The 22,252-nt window shown below is 42.9% G+C and overlaps 1 protein-coding gene across 1 annotated transcript in view; it reads right to left on the bottom strand.

The window, feature by feature from the left end:
* Positions 1-22,252, bottom strand: part of hnf1a (HNF1 homeobox a) — a 204,353-nt gene that overhangs the window by 134,861 nt on the left and 47,240 nt on the right. The window contains exon 3 of the mRNA XM_060844157.1: positions 6,107-6,290. Coding sequence (XP_060700140.1) covers positions 6,107-6,290 — 184 coding nt within the window. The remainder of the gene's footprint in view (positions 1-6,106; positions 6,291-22,252) is intronic.

Genomic DNA, 22,252 nt, shown 5'->3' on the forward strand with positions numbered 1-22,252 from the left:
ACTTGTTTTATAAAGGTTAAACTGCATCTCTTTGGGGAACACACCAAGACGGCGAAAGGAAGGAATTGGTGGAGGTTTAAACAATTGGATTGAATAGTGTTCTGTTCAGAACAAGGTGAAGTAATTTTCTTTGCTTTGCTAACAGCGTTCGGAACAACAGGATACAACCTTAAATCGAGAGCCTCAAAGGCAACCCCAGGAAGCACTCCCCCTCCCAACAAGCAACAGAAATCTTAAAACCTCCCCAGAAAGTGGAAGCTCAATTGAAAATTTTGAAACTAAAAATGGCAGATTTGTGCTTGCCAAGGTTATAAACAGGACAATAAAATCAAGATGGGTAAATGGAGTGAAATTTCAGATCAACTGTGATTGAACTAAACAGCAGAGATTGCAAAGCTGAACTCCCCTCTCCTGTTCCTATTAATTGAGCTGTTTTCCCCTGCCCCGAGTCAGTAACACTGAAGCCAATTTCAATGCCCAATTGCCATTGCAGTTGAATTTAGCTAATACAACAGATCAAAAGGAAATAGATTGCTGACATTTATCTGTGAACTATGGCAATCCTGAGGGGATGACAGAAGTAAATAAATGCAAATTCCATTCCTACAAGCCACCCCCTTTCTGTACTGGAAACAGCTCTCTCAAAAATGAGTAGTTCATGATTTGATTTATGCTCGTTCTGGCTTCTTCTCATTACACCCCCAACAACATCATTTCACAGCCTTTCACTATCACTTACCACTACAATCAAATTCACTTTATCGGGCACGCACCAGGATTGGGTGGTACCAATAAATCAAAATTGCAGGTTAACACCCTGCAGTTACGGTAATCACTGGAAGTGAACTAAAACATGCCCTGGCATATAGTGCAATTTGCAGCCTCTCCACCTTTGACTCTTCTCACTGTTGGGAAAAAAACTTCAATCTTCAGCAAGTTAATTTTATAATCGCTTCAGACTGACATCAGTATTTAATAATGGAATGCCGAAGGGGATATCAGAAATATCAGTTCGAGGAAGATTCAGGTTTGTGAGGTGTCCAAAAACACAAAAAAGTTATTGAATACGCATGTGGAAGTAGAATTTCTATGACTACAAGTTTAGTTGAAAAATTAGGGGGTTACAAATGAGTAATATTTTTGGAAAGTTTGAAATCTACCCTCCCCTATTGCTTTGCTATTGTTCTGCTACATTGCAGACTGCACCTGCTAAACACACCCTCAAAAGGAGTCGAAAGTATGTTCACCATTTAATTTTGTTATAAATAAGTAACAATCACCATGAAGATGATTTGGAGATGCCGGTGTTGGACTGGGGTGGACAAAGTTAAAAATCACACAACACCAAGTTATAGTCCAACAGGTTTAATTGGAAGCACACTAGCTTTCGGAGTGACGCTTATTCATCAGGTGGGAGTGGAGGGCTCAATCCTAACACACAGAATTTATAGCAAAAAGAAGTGAAACTATCATGGTATTCTAACAGATGAAAGGCTTAACAGACAATCAATTTTTCAATGTATAATTTCAGTTACATCACACTGTAAATTTTTGCTATAAATTCTGTGTTAGGATTGAGCCCTCCACTACCACCTGATGAAGGAGCAACGCTCCGAAGGCTAGTGTGCTTCCAATTAAACCTGTTGGACTTTAACCTGGTGTTGTGTGATTTTTAACCATGAAGATTACTCACTGTACTCTAACTTCATTGCATTTATCAAATCCAACAAAAGCAAAAGCCACATTCATAATTTTATATGACTTCAAACAACATTTTCACAGAGCAGAAGTAAATACTATGGAGCAACAGAACATACACAGAATGTTCTGAACGTAGGTTTGCTCGCTGGGCTGGAAGGTTCTTTTCAGACATTTTGTCACCATACGAGGTAGCATCTTCAGTGAGCCTCTGAATGAAGCACTGGTGGTGTAGCCCACTTTCTATTTATATGTTTGGGTTTCCTTGGGTATGGTGACAAAACGTCTCAAAACGAACCTTCCAGCTCAGCGAGCAAACCTACATCCAGAACCACAACCTGTGCTATAAATCTTCTCAAAACTTGCTGTATAGAATGTGTCTTAAAATCCATTATAAATCACCATCCTCCCTGTCCTCTTCAGAACCAAAGGTTGCATCCCATTCTGCTTCTTAAATGGCATCATCCTAACAATCAAGATCATTTTCATCAGAAAAGCTATATTGCCATCGCCATAACACTCCACAAATGTGCCATCAAGTGCTTTGGGTATCTCGCATTTTTTACATGATTTGTCAACAATCTTCATTCTGATTTCAACCAGGACTCTACAACTCATTTGCACAGACTTGCTAACATTAGAGGAATTAGAGGTAGAATTAGAAATAGAATTAGAATTAGACTTAGAATTTGAATTTGCTTTATTACAATTAACTTTATTGTCACATGTACTCAAACGACTACAGTGAAAAGTTTACAAGTCACCATCTTAGATACATCTTAGGTCCCTAGGGACACATTCTTCAGTGCAAATTCTTAGGGAGAAAAATAAAAAAAAGGAAGAGATAGAAGTCCAGCATTAGGAATGTATTTAAAAAGTAAAGGAATGCGAAGTTTCGAATTACATAAATCATTGGAACATTACTGAATGTCTTCTCTCCTCTGATCATCCACATTTTTTCTCATTACTCTTTAAGGGATGGCTCAGAGAGACATTCGAAAATTGAATGAGGGTGGTTAGACCATCGACAATCACCACAATACCTCTGTTTTGTGATCTAACTTCAACAACAATTATTCCCGGTAGTTCATGATAGCAGATGAAACCATCATGCTTTACTCAATGATTGCCCCTAAGTTCAGCATGTTGACACAACTTTTGACAGGATATGATTCATCACAAATCTATTGTAGGCTCAGGTTACAGGTTTTGCTGGAAGAGCTGTCTAAAGCGAGCTGGGAAAATAGTCACAGGGGAAAGTGATTAGGTAGATGATCAGGGGTAGGCCTTGAAGCAGAATTTTCAGAATGCTCAGCAATAAGTTTATTCCAGTCAGAAAGGACTCACAAAGAAGAGTGAGCCACCCATGTTTAACAAAGGCAGTCAAAGGAGAGCATCCAACCAAAACCAAAGCACACAGGAGCCAAAAGCTAATGGTAGGCTAGAAAATAAGATCTTTCAGGATCAAGCAGCAGATGACTAAAAAGATAATAAAGAAATGAAAAAATTGATTATGTAAGCAAGTTGGCAAGAAATATAAAACAACATGAACTTTGTTAAGTATACAAAAAGGTGGTAACTAAAATTAGTGTGAGACCCTTCGAGATGGTTCTGGGGAATTAATAACAGGGAAATGGGATAATTTAAACCAATATTTTGCTTCAGTCTTCATGGTGGAAGACACTATAAAGACAACAAAGAAAACAGATGAGCAAAGTGCTAATGGGAGGAGAGATCTTTCAAAGCTCTACCAGAAGGAAAATGTATATGACAAACTGATGGGACTATAGACTGGAAGGTAGCCAGGACCTGAAATTCTACATTCAAGGGTGTGAAAGGAGGTGGCTGTGGAGATAGTGGAAGTATTGGTTTAAATGTTGTGGTTCTGTTCGCCGAGCTGGGAATTTGTGTTGCAGACGTTTCGTCCCCTGTCTAGGTGACATCCTCAGTGCTTGGGAGCCCTGTGAAGTGCTTCTGTGATCTTTCCTCCGGAGGAACAACGAGCACCCGAGCTACAAATCTTCTCCCAAGCTTTGATTGGTTTAAATATTCCAGAACTCACTGGATTTGGGGAGGCTTCTGGTGGATTGGAATTGCAACACTCCTGTTAAAGAAGGGTCGGAGACAGGAAGCAGAAAACTATAGGCCAGTTAGCCTAACATATATTGCTGAAAAAATACTAAAGTCCATTATTCAGGAAAATAAAATAGCAGCACATTCAGAAAAGCTTAATGCAATTAAACAGAGTCAGCATGGTTTTGTGAAAGGGAAATCATGGTCAAGTTAAAATTCTTTGAAGTTATAAAGGAGTAGAGTTGAAGAGGAACCAGCAGAAGTAATGTTGTTGAACAGAATGCCTGAGGTTCAAATACATATGGGCGGCCCGGTGGCACAGTGGTTAGCACTGCAGCTTCACAGCGCCAGAGACCCGGGTTCAATTCCCGCCTTAGGCGACTGACTGTGTGGAATTTGCACGTTCTCCCCGTGTCTGTGCGGGTTTCCTCCGGGTGCTCCGGTTTCCTCCCACAGTCCAAAGATGTGCGGGTCAGGGAATTGTCCATGCTAAATTGCCCGTAGTGTTAGGTAAGGGGTAAATGTAGGGGTATGGGTGGGTTGCGCTTCAGCGGGTCGGTGTGGACTTGTTGGGCCGAAGGGCCTGTTGCCACACTGTAAGTAATCTAATCTAATCTAAAATGGTTCCTTGTTAGTTGCATCACAGTTAGACAGAACAGTAAAAGAAGGCATTCAGCACGCCTGCCTTCATTGGTGTAGGAGTTGGGGTGTCACATTGAGGTTGTACAGGACGTTGATGAGGTCACCCTGCTATTGAAAGGATTTTATGAAATTGGAGAGGGTTCATAAAAGCTTTACCAATAGGTTTAGACCTTTTTTTTCCCCGGAGCACAGAAAGTTGAGAAGCTTATAAAATCATGAAGGGCATCAATAATCATGAGGTGACTAGCAAAGGTCTTTTCCTGAGAGTGAGTGAGTTCAAAACCAGAGGATTTTTAAGGTGAGAGGAGAAAGATTTAAAAGGGACCAGTGGGGCAAGCTTTCAAACAGAGGGTGTGAAATGAATGCCAGAGGAAATGGTAGATGCAGGTGCTGTTGTAACATTGAAAAGACATTGGGATAATTCTTAAAATATCAACCTCTACAGAATCAGGTTAGGACCCTCAGTATTTTTTGTTATCGTACAAATATGGGACATGATCAGACGGTTCACAGTATTTTGTAAGTATTCACAATGCACTTGAAGTTGTGCTACAACTTTAAATAGTGATAGAAATTCCTCATCTGAAATATTGTCTATAGCTCTGATTCTGATTTATGGATTCACCTGTCATCTCAAGGGTGAGTGTTCAGCGAGGGGACCAGGAGTTCAGAATCTAGGTTTCTATCATCTTTTACACGTGATGTTAAGTGAACCATTGATTTGCAGAACTGTTTGTAAATATTAAATATGCAGTCACTCATGGAGGGATGATTGAAGGCTTGTGATGTTTGCACATGTCCTATAGGAACTTGACTCTTATCGAACATTCTGATTGTTTGATGACAGATGTCTCCGCTTGGATCTGCCATGGTTGTATTTCCCATCTTTTGCAATAACTAAAATGAAGGCATTTAACGTTTATGAGGTACTGAGTTAAGCTTGTGTAATTGTCTCTGGACAAAAGCAGTGATCTGATTGGTGCCTTTAATTATGAAGGAGGTTAAAGTGAAACAACTCTTCCCTCGAGCAGTAGTTTGACAACAAGGAAATAACCCTATCAGAGCCTGAGCAGGTTCAAAGTGAATCTGAGGAGATTCAAGTTGACAGATGATGAGAGAATATAATGGTGCTGGAAGGCCATTGATGTAGAAGCAATTATAAAAAGGTAAAACAATACTTTGTTAGGAAGCAGGAATGTAAAAGAATGTGAAGGGTGGGGATGTAGGATGACAGATAGAATTACTGTGAGCTTGGTGCACTCATCTTATTCCTTTACTCCCACGTATTTTCTTCAATTCGTCGCTCTTTGTCTCTTCTCATTGGAGTAGCTCATCTTTGAGTTTGTTTGTGCATGCATTAGCAGCTTCTACAGCCCATCTAAATGGCCTTTCTTCAGTTCAACTTAGCATCATCATGTTGGTTACAAAGGGTGCCGACACTGAATCCAATGTTGTTGTCAACCTATGTTCACACAGCACTCTCCCGATAAGAATATGTACCTACAGTAAGAGCCCGACAGGTTCCCACCACTCCAACTGTACCCGACCCCTATCCTGCCAACCTTACCATCTCAGCATTGTTAAAGTCAGTGATAGCCCTCTAACTGCTGCTGGCAAGATATCAGCTGGTTCATTCGCTCAGCAATACAATATCAACAAGTGCCCATTGTTCATCACCCTTCATTCAACGTACCTGTTGCACTCTTCAACCAATGCTTCCCGTTCTTCCTTGCTTGGGTTCTTCTGCCTCTCATAAGCCTGAAATAAAATCTGCTGCGAGGCGGGCCCCCACTTGAATCGGTTCCTCCGCATCTTCTTGCCGGTTGGCTCTTCAACAGGTTCTTCCCCGGGAGCTCCCTGAGCTGCATTGCTGTACTCTGCAAAGAGAAACAGCTGCTGCCTGCTCTCTGCCACATTCTGGCCTGCCTTTTGGGTTGGTTGGCTGAACTCTACAATGGAAAGGTAGAAATAAATGTCGCTTGTTCCTTCCTTCACAACAAAAAGGCAACCTACACAATCTAAGGGTCTTAAAAAAACTAGAACCTTAAAATGACAGAACACTATAGCCGTCTTTTTTCTTTGCGGAATTCTCACCTTAATTAGATTAGATTCCCTACAGTGTGGAAACAGGCCCTTCAGTCCACACCGACCCTCCGAAGAGCAACCCACCCAGACCCATTCCTCTACATTCACCCCTGACTAATGCACCTAATACTATAGGCAATCTAGCATGGCCAATTCACCTAACCTACACATCTTTGGATTGTGGGAGGAAACCGAAGCACCCAGAGGAAACCTACGCAGACACAGGGAGAATGCGCAAACTCCACACAGTTGCCCAAGGCAGGAATTGAACCTAGGTCCCTGGTGCTGTGAGGCAGCAGTGCTAACCAATGAGCCAGCATGCCATCTGATCTAACTACAATCAATAATCCTACTCATCAGGGATTTAAAAAAAAAGACAGCCGAAGCCCATGTCTTCAGTTTAGATTGGTTTTCATTAAAGGATCTTGTGACATAGTGGTAGTGTTCCTATCTCTGAGGCCTATAGTTCACATCCCACCTGCTCCAGAGGTGTATCCTGATATAACAGGTTGATTATTATCCTAGGTTGATTATAAAAATCTAGATTTGATTTCTGCTTTGATTCATCTGCTCACCCAACAGGATTCATAATACAGTAGATGTCCAATGTGTAACTGCCTTCTGTTTGCTCTCTTTAGCTTATTCTTCTGGGAGGACGGCCAATATCCAAAATTTACCATATACAATGCAGTATCATGGATATGAACCAGAGTGGAATATAGCACGTGTAGCGGCACACGAATATCAACTCTGATTATTCTGTGGATAATGCACATGTGATTGAAATCTAAATGTCCTCACGCCCTCTCTGCAAGCCAGTAAATAGTAACAGAAGATATTTTGTATGTGCAATTTGTCTACTGTATATCATTAGCCTGATACAGGCTGATAAAGGAACAACACCCTGTTGGAAATTAATGGGTAAGAAACCCAGGCATGATGTAATGTGCAATGCTGGTTTTCTAAGGCCCCCATTTGTCGTTACTGAGCAGAGGCCAACTCCACCAAAGAGAATCCTTTGTACAGAAAAGCGAGTCATGCTAGAGTTGTCTGCTTGAGCACCTCACACAGAAAAACCCAAGGACTGAGAGGTATTCTATGGGTCAAGAAGGTTTTACTGCCAAATGACACAAGAGGCATTTATTTTTGTACATCTGGATTTTTACATTTAATTATTGGAGGCACAAGCAAATACCTGAGGGTCTGTGCCATGATTTCAGTAACAGCCAAGCATAAAAAAATTTATTGGAAAGTAGAATTTTTAGTATTACTACAAATACAAAACAATACAATTCAAAATAATACAAAGGAAGAACACAAAAGAAATGTAAAATCCCAAAGCACCCTCGTCTACAACTGCATAAATATGTATAGAAAAATTTATAAATTAAAAAACTCAACTACTTAACTAACTAAATAAAAATGAACAACAAACTCATAAGTAATAATAATAACTCAGCTCAAACAAAACACTCACTCTCAAATCTTGTGAGCATTAATTTTCACATATTCATACATTCACAGTTCCCCCTGTCTGGATATTGGACTCGTAAAGGACAATCATTACAGCTATATAAAAGCCCTTATTAGTGTGGCAGATAAATCTGTGTCCAGGTTTCCAAAAAGGGCCGCCATATCTTTTAGAAATTCTCAGTTTTGTGGTGTACCATACTTGCGAGTAAATCCAAGGGGATATGCTCCATAACAATCTTATGCCAACCCGTCAGGCCTGGGGTATTTTTGGATACCCAACCTAACAAGATATTCTTTCTTGCGCAGAAATTGAGGATATTGAAAGGTTTTTTCCTATGCGCATCTACAGGGAACACTCTGGGCAGGCCAAGAAGAGAAGAGATACGGTCTTTCTCCACCCTTACACCCAAAATCCCCTCCATTGCACCCACCACAGAGCTCCAGTATGTTTGAGGCCTACCACAGGACAGAGACAATGAGAAGAAGTGCCCGGACTAACCTTGCACTTGGGACATGTTGAAGCTACCCCTGGTTTAAATTTTGACAAACTGTCTGGAGCCAGGTGGACCCTGTGGAGAATCTTCAACTGTAAAGCATGGGTCCTATTGCAAATTGATATCTGTCTTGCATTTTCCCAAATATCTTCCCATGCCTCTGAGGAGACCTCAACACCCAGCTCTCTCTCCCACACCCTGCAGAGTTGATCGAACTCAACTAAGGGGCCGTCCCCAATTGATGATATAAAATGCTGACAGAAAGTGTACTCTTAGCACTGAGTACCCTCCTCTCCATTGTAGGATTTGTAGGGATCAGTCAAAAGTGTAGTTTTTTTAAATAAAATTCCGTACTTGGAAAAAAATGAAAGAGGTCCCTGTTAGCTCATATTTCCTGAGCTATCCTGATTCCTGATGAAGGGCTTTTGCCTGAAACGTCGATTTTACTGCTCCTCGGATGCTGCCTGAACTGCTGTGCTCTTCCAGCACCACTAATCCAGAATCTGGTTTCCAGCATCTGCAGTCATTGTTTTTACCTAGCTCATATTTCCGTGCTAACTGATCAAAGGACATCATTGTGTCTCCTACAAATAAATCACCCATGCAAGACACACCGCTAGCTGCACAACGTTTAAATCCTGAATCTATCATTCCTGGTTGAAAACCCAGCATACCCCCTATAGATGTACGAGAAGATGTTTTGCCAATATTGCCTTCCCTCTACCGAATTGCCCTCCATGCTTTTAACAGTATTGATAACTGTTGGGTTATGGCAATATTCCATAACTGTCGTCAATTTATCCAAAAACAACAATCTAGTCAGGGGGCACCCTGGCCTGAGAGGTTTCGATATCTAACCATATTGAAAGAGGGTCCCCACAAGCCTAATCACTCGTGTAAGATAAAAGCGAGCTTAGTTGATAGTTTTTAATGTCCGGGAGATCCACTTCCCCCCAATCTGGGCAATTGCAGTTTAGCTAATTTAATAAAGGGCCACTTACAATGCCAAATAAAAGAGCTGAACCAGCTGTTCAGTCTCCTAAATGTTTGTTTATCGAAAATCAGGGGGAGCATCTGTATATGGTACAACTAACTGGGGAGCATATTCATCTTAATAAGCGCTATCCGACCCAACTGCGGGACTGGAAGTGCCTCCCATCTTTGAAGGTCTTGTTTAATTTTGTTGAATAATTGAGCAAAATTAGCTTTAAACAGACAATCCAGAATTGGAGTAATGAATATGCTCAAATACACAAATCCCCCCCCCCCCCGCCCGTGACCATTTAATTGAGAATCTATAGTCGCCCTTAAGACCTAGCACCTTTGTAAGACCACCCATAGGCATAGCCTCTGATTTTGCAAAATTAATCTTGTACCCTGAAAAGGGGCCAAACGCACTGATGCATTATCAGGAGAGGCAACGAAACTGCTGGATTTGACAAAAAAAAAATGAGGACATCGTCTGCGTACAACAAAATCTTATGTAATTTTGACCCCACTTCTAGAGCCAATATATTGGGATCTCTACTAAAGGCCTCCATCATTGGTTCAACATAAAGAGCGAAAATCAAATGTTAAAATGTTAAAAATGTTAAATTTGCTTGATCATATTCCATCGGTGATGACCGCAGCGAGAGGGTCACTGTTTATAAGATGTTACCCATCTTATAAACGCTTCGCCCAAGCCAAACTGCTCCAGAGTATGAAAAAGGTACAACTCAATCAAATGCCTTCTTTGCATCTGGAGAAATCACCAATCCCTGTATTGAGTGTTGTTGACACACTTGAGTTACATTAAGCAGCCTCCGAACATTATTGGAGGATCTATGGCCCTTTATGAAGCCCGTCTGGTCCACTTTAACAATAGAAGGTAACACAGTCTCCAGCCTTAATGCAAGAATCTTAGAGAAGATTTTAAAGTCCACATTTAAGACTGAAATGGGCCTGTCTCTTTATAAGAATAAGCTAAATATTGCCCTCTCTCAGGAAGACAATCATGACTGTATGAGTCATTGAACATGTTGAGTATCAGGCCTGACAATATGTTTATAAATTCCTTAGAGAATTCGCTGGGATGTCCATCAGGACCAGACACCTTTCCACTATGAAGCTGCTTCACAGCCTCCTGCACCTCTTGCTCTGATAAAGGGGCATTGAGAAAAGACTCTTGTTCAGGGGTCACGCCTGGGATCTCCAGAACCTTGAAGAAGGACTCCATCTTGGCCCACTCCTCCTCACAACATTCAGATTGGTATAACTTAGAGTAAAATCTCTGGAATGCCACATTAATCTTTTTGGAATCACATGTTACCTTCCCAGACCTTTCCCTAACTGACGTAATGGTTTATGAGGCTAAGTACTTGCCTGGCCTGTCACAATGCTCATATAACCTTTGCTTTGCGAAAGTAAGCTCCTTCTTTGCTATCTGCGTGAGCACAGAATTCAATGCAGCCCGCAGTGCTATAATCCTCTGTAGCTTGATAAACAAGGGCCTGTCAAAGTAAGCCGTCTCGGCTACCTTCGACCGTGCTTCGAGGAGATGTTACTGTTTGCCCTTTTGCCACCTCCTACTGGTAGAGCAAGAAATAACTAACCTCTGGCATAGGCTTTGGCAGTTTCCCAAAGGATGGATGGGCTACTAACTGAGGCTGAGTTAGTGTCTAAGAATGCCTGAAATTCCCTAGAGAAGTAATCCACAAACTTATTATCCTTGAGGATAAAGGGATCCATTCACCAGTGCCTTGGGCCCACTATAATGTCCTTAATCTTAACCAACAGGTACACTGGAGCTTGATTGGAGATGGTAGTATTACCGATCGTACAAGATCCTACCAAGTCCACACTTACCACGGGGGGGGGGGGGTTAAAAAAACATCAATCCTGGTGTGACATCTGTGTGGATTGGAGACACCTCCAGACATCCCTAACTCCACACACAGATCCACCAATTTTACAGATGGCATCAGGGGCTTTTGTGCAGTCTGTCTACTGTGGGATCCATTAAAATCTCCCCCTATAATGATATGTCGGGACTCGAGACTGATCAGTTAAGAGAACGCATCTACCAGAAATCTGAGAGGATGAAGCAGAGGGCAATAAACATTTAAAACACCATATTCATCCCCGTTTATCAGAGCTTTGAGAATTACAAACCTCCTGTGTGTGTCTTTAACACACCTCTCGTAACTTAAATGGGAGATTCCTCCTAACCAAGATAGCCACTCCCCTACTGCTGGTCTTAAAAGCTGAAAATTTAAGCTACTCTGCTGTAGTTTCAAATGCTCCCTATCACCCAAGTGTGTCTCCTGTAATAAAGCAATATCCACCTTCTCCTTTCTCAGACTCGAAAGTACCTTCTTCCTCTTAATTGGTGAGTGACTCCCCTTGATGTTTGAGGCACACCTTTTAATCAAGTCATTAGCCATAACCTTGGGCAGTAACATTTCGATTCCAGAGAGGAGGAATTCGAACCATAAATCGCCGAGCCTTAGTGTCGCAAGATCCATTGAACATAAAAACTACATAAACTAAACCTACTACAGTTAACAAACCTATCAAAGCTATCAAAGACTATATATAACAAAAACCAAAAAACAAACCAACATATAAAGTGCCAACGGCACTGAATAGTGGAACTCACTCCCTGCCCAAGGGGGACAACAACTACACATCCCAAAACCCAACTTCCCATCCCGCTACCAATACTGCAGCCAGGGCATTTAAATACCTGAACTGGGTATAAACTGCCCGTAAGTAGGCATCTAGCCATCCCTACCATTTTCCCTCCTCTTAGCTACTGCCACACCTAAGCACAAGCAGAAAAGGAAGAAAATACACCAGGGAATAGCAATGTGAATAAAGAAATTCTGAAAAAAAAAATGGTCAGTACCCCACCCATCCTTTGGGTATAACTTAACTTAGAAATTGAAAGGACACATCTCAACCACACCAAACACAGTTTAGACCAGATTGTTACCAATAAGAAAGCTAGGAAAATAAAACCCCAACCAGACATCCTCTTTTTTTGAAAAGGAAAAACAAAGACAGTACCCAAACAACACTACTATTTGTAATTAATAGCTATGGCTTATATTTTAAGTTTAATCAAGAGACATATCTCCAAAACATATAATCAAGAAAGAACCCACTGTGCTCACTAATACAGCATTTCTCTTGGACAGACTACATTGTTCACATTAGGTTAATTTGCACACAAAGTCTTTTGCCCTCTCCAACATGTCAAACAGGTGTACAGATCCATCTAAGGTGATCCAAAGCATCGATAGATATCTCAGAGAATTGGATCCCAAGCTCCCTCAGTCTTTTCTTGACGTTGTCTTAGTATTTTCTTTTCTGGATCACTACTGCTGAGAATTTCTGGAAGAACATGATCTTCGAGCCCTCATAAACTAGGGCCTTCGGATCCTTCTCCTGGATTCTGGAAGCTTCCACGATTCTCTCCTTACCTCTATAATGATGAAACCGCACCAAGATAGGACGAGGACGTTGATCCAGACCTGACCTCTGCGGCGTGACCCGGTGAGCCCTCTTGATCTTCAAGCCTCTCATTCCAGCCTCCAAGTTGAGGAATTTCAGCGACCAGTCCTCAATAAATTCCACCAGCCGCTCACCTTCCTTACCCTCTGGCAGAACGACAATGCATATATTGTTTCATCTGCCCCTGTTCTTGAGGTCATCAACTTGATCAAGCAAATTATGACCTGGGTCTCCAGGGCTTGGACCCTATCCTTACAGGAGCCAGTATCAGCTTCCACTACTACAGCTCTGTATTCGGCCTCATCTGTCCTTTTGTCCAGGTGTCCCAGCTTCTGCAGCATGATAGAGATCGGGGCCAGCTTCCCCTCTATCTGCTACCCAACATCTTGTGAGATTTTGTGAGCTCCCTCACCAGGGCCTGGTAAGAAATAGAGTCCGAGGATCCTGCAGGCTGGTCTGCAGGCCCAGCCTTGGACGCTCCTCAGACTCAGGCAACTGTCTGTGTGGAGTTTGCACATTCTTCTCGTGTCTGCGTGGGTTTCCTCCCACAGCCCAAAGATCTGCAGGCTAGGTGAATTGGCCAAGCCAGGGGTAAATATGGGGGAATGGGTGTGGGTGTACTTGTTGAGCCGAAGGGCCTGGTTCCATACTGTGAGGAATCTAACCTAGTTTCTGTTTTTGTAGCCGATGGTTGTCATCCTGTTAGCCCGCGGGCCCCGGGTGTCATTTCAGTCAGAAATGAGAGTTGCGTTTGTGAATTACACCAAGTAACAGCAGGCAAGAATAATCAGGACATCAGCGATGTAACTCTGTGCTGGAAACTTTATATTGTATCTCAAACACCGAAGCTGAAGTTCATCTTGCCGAAAGGGCAACTGGCACCCAAGCAGACATTCAATACTGTAACGCCAGCTTTCAGACAATAAACTATTTCATCTTTGCTCTTGGGTTTCTATCATTGGTAGTCCCTTATTGTGGGACAGTCACTATCCACCATGTATTATCACCCTGATAAAGGAAAGAGGACACTCGTGTACTCTTCACTATTCAGACTTTTCCACATAATCCACGCTGAAAAACATATCACTGATTAATCTAGTCGTTTACCACACTTCTTCAGTGCAGCTTACATTGATTCCAGTATTTCTCACAGAGCAGGGCTTGCAACAGACACAAGACCAGGGACTGGACTGAGATCTGAACATGTGCAGTTGGCGTGGGTTTAGTGAAACTATGGATGGGAGCTGCAGTCTCTGCCTCGGGTTACAGGTCTGACTAGAAATTGAATTTATTCTCTATATTGAACTTAAAAACTAAGCTTCAGGGTAGCCGATCTATTTACAAGGTATAATTAAAGGATTTCATTAAATCCTTTATAAATAATCAGTGTGGAGGTACTTATACATAAGCCAAGTTTTCTTGCGATTAAACAGAAATCATTAATGCATGTTCAAAGAAAGCATTTTACTGCAGGAGAATTTGCTGTTTTTGAATTCATGTGTTGCTGGACATCGTGTACCTGGGAAAATTAACAAACAGTGAATTTCACAACTAATCTTGGAGGAACCGGTTTGGGCAAAGTTCACAAACAGAATCAGATAAGTTAATTGTTGTTTAAGTCTGTCCAAGAGAAATGCTGTATTAGTGAGCACAGTGGGTTCTTTCTTGATTATATGTTTTGGAGATATGTCTCTTGATTAAACTTAAAATATAAGCCATAGCTATTAATTTAACCTGGGGCAGAGTTTTGTAGAGGAATAAGACAGTGTTATTTTCTTAGTCTGTAGATTGTGAAGAAGTAAAAATGGCCTTTGCAGTGATATGTACTTCTTTTCAGTTGTGGGAGTTTAAAGAGAGTTTAAGGGTTACTGCGGATTATATCTGCCATAAATGCTGTTGGATGCAAATCTTATCAGATCGAGTGGATCAGTTGGAGAGACAGATAGAAGCGATGAGGAATTTGCAACAGTATGTGATGGACGGCAGTTATAGGAATTGGGGGAAGTCTCAGTTCCAGTCACATAGATGGGTTAACTCCAGGAAGGGTAAGAGAGGTAGGCACCTAGGGCAGGAGTCTTCTGTGGATATACCCATTTCAAACAAGTATGTTGTTTTGGAAAATGTAGGAGGTGATGGATTCTCAGGGGAATGTAGCACAAACAGCCAAATTTCTGGTATTGAAACTGGCTCTAATGCAATGAGGGGTACGTCAGCTTCCAAGAGATCAATTGTGTTAGGGGATTCTGTAGTCTGAAGTACAGACAGACATTTCTGTGGCCAGCAGAGAAAAAGCAGAATGGTGTGTTGTTTCCCTGGTGCCAGGATCAAGTATGTCTCAGAGAGGGTGCAGAATGTTCTCACGAGGGAGAGGGGCCAGCAAGAGGTCATTGTCCACATTGGAACCAACAGTATAGGAAGGGAAAAGGTTGAGATTCTGAAGGGAGATTACAGAGAGTTAGGCAGAAATTTAAATTGGAGATCTTCAAGGGTAGTAATATCTGGATTACACCCAGTGCTATGAGCTAGTGAGGGCAGGAATAAGAGGATAGAGCAGATGAATGCATGGCTGAGGAGCTAGGGTATGGGAGAAGGATTCACATTTTTGGATCATTGGAATCTCTTTTGGGGTAGAAGTGACCTGTACAAGAAGGACAGATTGCACCTAAATTGGAAGGGACTAATATACTGGCAGGGAAATTTGCTAGAACTGATTGGGAGGATATAAACTAGTAAGGTGGGTGAGTGGGACCCAGGGAGATAGTGAGGAAAGAGATCAGTCTGAGACTGGTACAGTTGAGAAAAGAAGTGAGTCAAACAGTCAGGGCAGGCAGGGACAAGGTAGGACTAATAAATTAAACTGCATTTATTTCAATGCATGGGTACCTAACAGGGAAGGCAGATGAACTCAGGGCATGGTTAGGAACATGGTACTGGGATATCATAGCAATTACAGAAACATGGCTCAGGGATGGCAGGACTGGCAACTTAATGGTCCAGGATACAAATACTACAGGAAGGATAGAAAGGGAGGCAAGAGAGGAGGGGGAGTGGCATTTTTGATAAGGGATAGCATTACAGCTGTCCTGAGGGAGGATATTCCCGGAAATACATCCAGGGAAGTTATTTGGGTGGAACTGAGAAATAAGAAAGGGATGATTACCTTATTGGGATTGTATTATAGACCCCCCCAATAGTCAGAGGGAAATTGAGAAACAAACTTGTAAGGAGATCTCAGCTATCTGTAAGAATAATAGGGTAGTTATGGTAGGGGATTTTAACTTTCCAAACATCGACTGGGACTGCCATAGTGTTAAAGGTTTAGATGGAGAAGAATTTCTTAAATGCGTACAAGACAATTTTCTGATTCAGTATGTGGATGTACCAACTAGAGAAGGTGCAAAACCTGACCTACTCTTGGGAAATAAGGCAGGGCAGGTGACTGAGGTGTCAGTGGGGGAGCACTTTGGGGCCAGCGACCATAATCCTATTCGTTTTAAAATAGTGATGGAAAAGGATAGACCAAATCTAAAAGTTGAAGTTCTAAATTAGAGTAAGGCCAATTTTGATGGTATTAAGAAAGAACTTTCAAAAGCTGATTGGAGGTAGACATTCGCAGGTGAAGGGACGGCTGGAAAATGGGAAGTCTTCAAAAATGAGATAACAAGAATCCAGAGAAAGCATATTCCAGTTACAGTGAAAGGGAAGGCTGGTAGATACAGGGAAAGCTGGATGACTAAAGAAACTGATGGTTTGGTTAAGAAAAAGAAGAAAGCATATAGACAGGATAGATCAAGTGAATCCTTCGAAGAGTATAAAGAAAACAGGAGTATACTTAAGAGGGAAATCAAGAGGGCAAAAAGTGGACATGAAATAGCATTGGCAAATAGAATTAAGGAGAATCCAAAGGGTTTTTACAAATATATTAAGGACAAAAGGGTAACTAGGGAGAGAATAGGGCCTCTCAAAGATCAGCAAGACGGCCTTTGTGTGGAGCCACAGAAAATGGGGGAGATACTAAATGAATATTTTGCATCAGTATTTACTGTGGAAAAGGATATGGAAGATATAAACTGTAGGGAAATAGATGGTGACATCTTGCAAAATATCCAGATTACAGAGGAGGCAATGCTGGATGTCTTGAAATGGCTAAAGGTGACCTGATCAAGTGTACCCTAGAGCTCTGTGGGAAGCTAGAGAAGTGATTGCTGGGCCTCTTGCTGAGATATTTGTATCATCGATAGTCACAGGTGAGGTGCCGGAAGACTGGAGGTTGGCAAACTTGGTGCCACTGTTTAAGAAGGGTGGTAAGGACAAGCCAGGGAACTATAGACCAATGAGCCTGACCTCGGTGGTGGGCAAGTTGTTAGAGGGAATCCTGAGGGACAGGATGTACATGTATTTGGAAAGGCAAGGACTGATTCGGGATAGTCAACATGGCTTTGTGCGTGGGAAATCATATCTCACAAACTTGATTGAGATTTTTGAAGAAGTAACAAAGAAGATTGATGAGGGCAGAGCGGTAGATGTGATCTATATGGACTTCAGTAAGGCATTCGACAAGGTTCCCCATGGGAGACTGATTAGCAAGGTTAGACCTCACTGAATACAGGATGAACTAGCCATTTGGATACAGAACTGACTCAAAGGTAGAAGACAGAGGGTGGTGGTGGAGGGTTGTTTTTCAGACTGGAGGCCTGTGACCAGTGGAGTGCCACAAGGATCGGTGCTGGGTTCTCTACTTTTCGTCATTTACATAAATGATTTGGATGCGAGCACAAGAGGTACAGTTAGTAAGTTTACAGATGACACCAAAATTGGAGATGTAGTGGACAGCGAAGATGGTTACCTCAGATTACAACAGGATCTTGACCAGATGGGCCAATGGGCTGAGAAATGGCAGATGGAGTTTAATTCAGATAAATGCGAGGTGCTGCATTTTGGGAAAGCAAATCTTAGCAGGATTTATACACTTAATGGTAAGGTCTTAGGGTGTGTTGCTGAACAAAGAGACCTTGGAATGCAGGTTCATAGCTCCTTGAAAGTGGAGTTGCAGGTAGTTAGGATAGTGAAGAAGGCGTTTGGTATGCTTTCCTTTCTTGGTCAGAGTATTGAGTACAGGGTTGGGAGGTCATGCTGTGGCTGTACAGGACATTGGTTAGGCCACTGTTGGAATATTGCGTGCAATTCTGGTCTCCTTCCTATCGGAAAGATGTTGTGAAACTTGAAAAGATTTACAAGGATGTTGCCAGGGTTGGAGGATTCAAGCTATAGGGAGAGGCTGAACAGCCTGGGTCTGTTTTCCCTGCAGTGTCGGAGGCTGAGGGGTGACTTTATAGAGGTTTACAAAATTATGAGGGGCATGGACAGGATAAATAGACAAAGTCTTTTCTCTGGGGTCAGGGAATCCAGAACTAGAGGGCAAAGGTTTAGGGTGAGAGAGGCAAGATATAAAAGAGACCTAAGGGGCAACGTTTTCACACAGAGGGTGGTGCGTGTATGGAATGAGCTGCCAGAGGAAGTGGTGGAGGCTGGTACAATTGCAACATTTAAGAGACATTTGGATGGGTATATGAATAGGAAGGGTTTGGAGGGATATGGGCTGGGTGCTGGCAAGTGGGACTAGATTGGGTTGGGATATCTGGTCGGCATGGACAGGTTGGACCAAAGGGTCTGTTTCCATGCTGTACATCTCTATGGCTCTATGACTCTAATTATTTTGTTTTATGTTCAGCACTTTGGGCAGAATGTTCCTGGTTTCTGAATGACATTGACAATGGTGAGTCAGTTGGGAAAAGATAGCGAGATCAGAAAAATGAGATGTCTGTTGCCGTCAAGAGAGAAAAGTCAGATTTTTCACCCGAAGTTTGAACGAGAGGGGAATCACATTAATATGAGGCCAGAAGTCTATTTGTGTGGATTAACATCTCATCATTACCTACTCATGCTCCATTGACGTGCCATTTGCTCTTTTGCACAGGTAGTGGAGAGGAACGAGACAGCAACAATAGCGAGTGTGAATGTCAGAGCAGTTCCACCCAAGCCTTTCCCAACATCCCATGGGCAGTGACCATCTGCATCCTTCATCCACGGAGAGTGATGTCAGACAGGCACCAGCCTCATTACATCCTCCTGGCACATCTCAGGGCCAATTAGAAATCACGCATCATTTCAATACTGCAACTCAGAGAGCACCAACATCTCTTACAGCGATGCTGCTGCCAGGCCAGATTCCACACAGGAGCAGGGACCTGTCTCCTGCAATGTACATCCCAAGGCTCTTAGTTTGCTCTTCTGCGTGCTCACTCATCCAATTGTTCTAATTCAGACGATCACTGCATTTCTGCCTTGCCTGCCTTGTCCTTTTACACAGTGCTGCCTCATTCAGGATATGTCTTGCCTTGCCTTTTGCCACAGACCAAAGCCTAGCTGTTTGACACTGTTTACCAGCAATGATCAGTGAACAGTCATCTTACTTCATGGCACTGTGCCACATCAATGCACCTTAGCTGCAGGGAAATGGTGGCCTTGCGTTTTTTATTGCTGGACTGTTAATCAAGAAACCCAGATAATGTTCTGGGAGATCAGTTTCAAATCCTGCTACAGGGTTGTGGAATTTGAATTCAATTTCTTAAAAAGTTTGTAATTAAAAATCTACTGATGAGCATGAAACAAATGTTGATTGTTGGGAAAAATCCATCTGGTGCCCTTTAGGGAAGGAAACTGCCATCCTTGAGGCCTACACATGATCCACAGAAATGTAGTTGATTCTTCAAAGTTCTCTAGGCAATTAGGGTTGGGTAATAAATGTGACACCCGTATCCCATGGATAAATTTAAAAAGAAAATCGACCTGCGTCAGCAGCACATGAGACAAACACGCTAATGTGCTCCACAAATGGCCATGTCTCAAAGTTGAAGGGGACATGTCCTCAGTCAAGTCAATAGCGACTGTTTCAGACAGGGCTCCTGCCCTAGTCCAAGTCTGATCCCAGCCCAGACTCGGTCACAGTCAGTCAGCCAGCTGCACAGTCAGGGGTTGCTTATCATTACAGTGCAGGGGTTAGGCTCTGGTCCAGTCCAAACTGCCCAGGGAGTAGCGGTATATCAATCAGGAACTGCACAGAGATCAATGAGCCATCAGTTAGGGCTGTCACTCCAGGTCAGTCAGGGGTCTCAACCATTAGCAGATCTGGCAGGATCTGTGGACTAGCCATTCAGAGAGGTGGGAAAGGTTAGGGACCACTTCTGTCGGGAAAGCCAAAAGTAGTGATTGGAGGCAGTGGAGACACTGGGTGCAGAAGAAATAATAATAATAGTGAAGGAGGGTGACTCAAGTGCAGGAGATGATCTGTGCCCCCTCCAATTTTCTTTCCAGGTGCACATGCCTCCAAGGTCAAAGGGCAAGGGTTTGTCAATGCTGGCTGCCATGTGTAAAATGGCAGGAAGAGGGAATATTGAGCATGGCAGGACATGGGTTACTGTGGGAAAGTGTGACATCAATCACCGCCCTGGGTTTGACACCACAGTTGGGGGGAGGGGGGTGGTAGTAGTTGGCATGGCTAAACTGTAGGCCTGGAGTTTGGAGTCATGTGGGGGTGCTGGCCAGGAACATAGTGAGGACTGCAGATGGTCGAGATCAGAGTCGAGAGTGTGGTGCTGGAAAAGCACAGCCAGTCAGGCAGCATGCAAGGAGCAGGAGAGTCGACATTTTGGGCAGAAGCCCTTCATCAGGATTGGGACCATCAAGACATTCCTGATGAAGGGCTTATGCCCAAAACGTCAATTCTCCTGCTCCTCGGATGCTGCCTGACCCACTGTGCTTTTCTAGCACCACATTCTCATCTCAGAATTAATGGGGTCAACCTTGGAGGAGTGCTGCCTAATTTAACAGGCTGAACCTGTGGGTCAGTCTGCGAAGAGTAATCTACGGTGCATTCAGAGCACAAATGCACAATGGAAATGAAAAATGGTTACAGCCACAGTTGGAATGGCTGGTGTTGACATTTTATTTTTCCATCAGAGGACATGGATTGTAGCCTGGAACAATAATGAGGCCCTTTAAGGAACATTAATCAGGCACTTGCCGAGTACAAGTTTAAGATATCTGGAATTCTGCCAACGAAGTACACGCAGTGTTTAACTGTGTGGGATACAAATTCTTGCTCAGAAGCAATCTTCAACATGTCATTGGTCTTTGCAGATTGAAGATAGTCTTCCCAAAAGCAGAATTAATCCCAGTGACATTAAAAGGGCCCACAATCCAAGCTTTCATAAACGGAACAATGCAGCTGATTTCATCTCACATTGGACCGAAAGTATTTTGCATTACTGGCAATGCTGCCTTTCTTGGGGTGATGTGGGGGGATGGGGGTGGGTTAGAGGTTTCATTAACTCTACCATAGCTACAATGTTGGACTATACTTGCACAACATGACTTCTGTCACACATGTCGGAATAAGGACCCTAACATCAAAAAGGTCCACGTTGAGGTGCCAATGACCCTCTTTGGTCTGAGTCCCACTGTTTTGGAGATGGCACTAGATGGTCATTGAGGTGTGATGCCGATATTGACTGTTCACATTACTGAGGATCGACTTTATTTCTGATACTCCCCACACAGGTTCAATGGAGCCTGCCACAGCAGGGTCATCCTCATTCTCACCACAATAGGACAGAGGTTCAAAACATGGAGGAGGTTCAGCTGCCCCAACAAGCCCAGGTCAAGCGGCAACCGATGCCAAGCAGCCTCCAGTCGCAGCTACGTAGCTGAAGCGCCCCTCAGAGTGTGGGAGGAGGAAGTGCAGGAGGCCCAGAGTTGATCATTCTCTACACCGTGTTGGGAGACACTTTGACGGCCATCGAATGGGATGTCTGGGGAACACCGTGACAGAACTGTGACGTCTGGAGCAGAACCGTGACCTGAGGGAGTCTGTGGCCATCCCAGCCCAACTGGCCATCAAAGTGACAGCTACACTAAATCCTTATACCACTGGCTTCCAAGGAGCCACTGGGGAGTTGTATGGGATTTCTCAATGTTCAATCCACAAATGTTCAAGACTGAACCAACATAGCTGGCTTACTCCTGGTGCCAGGCACTATAGATAGCACATGTGACATGATGACAGGGTCAGATGTAGATTTAAAATCAATAGAAAAGGCTTCCATTCAATAAAACATACAAGTCATCAGAGATCATTGGTGCCACATCTTCAAGGTCTGTGCCAGGTACCCTGGCACCTACCAGGATGCCTATACCCTTAATAATTCTCAGTTTCCTGTATCCTGCTCTCA

The sequence above is a fragment of the Hemiscyllium ocellatum genome, chromosome 24, assembly GCF_020745735.1.
Source record: "Hemiscyllium ocellatum isolate sHemOce1 chromosome 24, sHemOce1.pat.X.cur, whole genome shotgun sequence".
NCBI classification, from domain to species: domain Eukaryota; kingdom Metazoa; phylum Chordata; class Chondrichthyes; order Orectolobiformes; family Hemiscylliidae; genus Hemiscyllium; species Hemiscyllium ocellatum.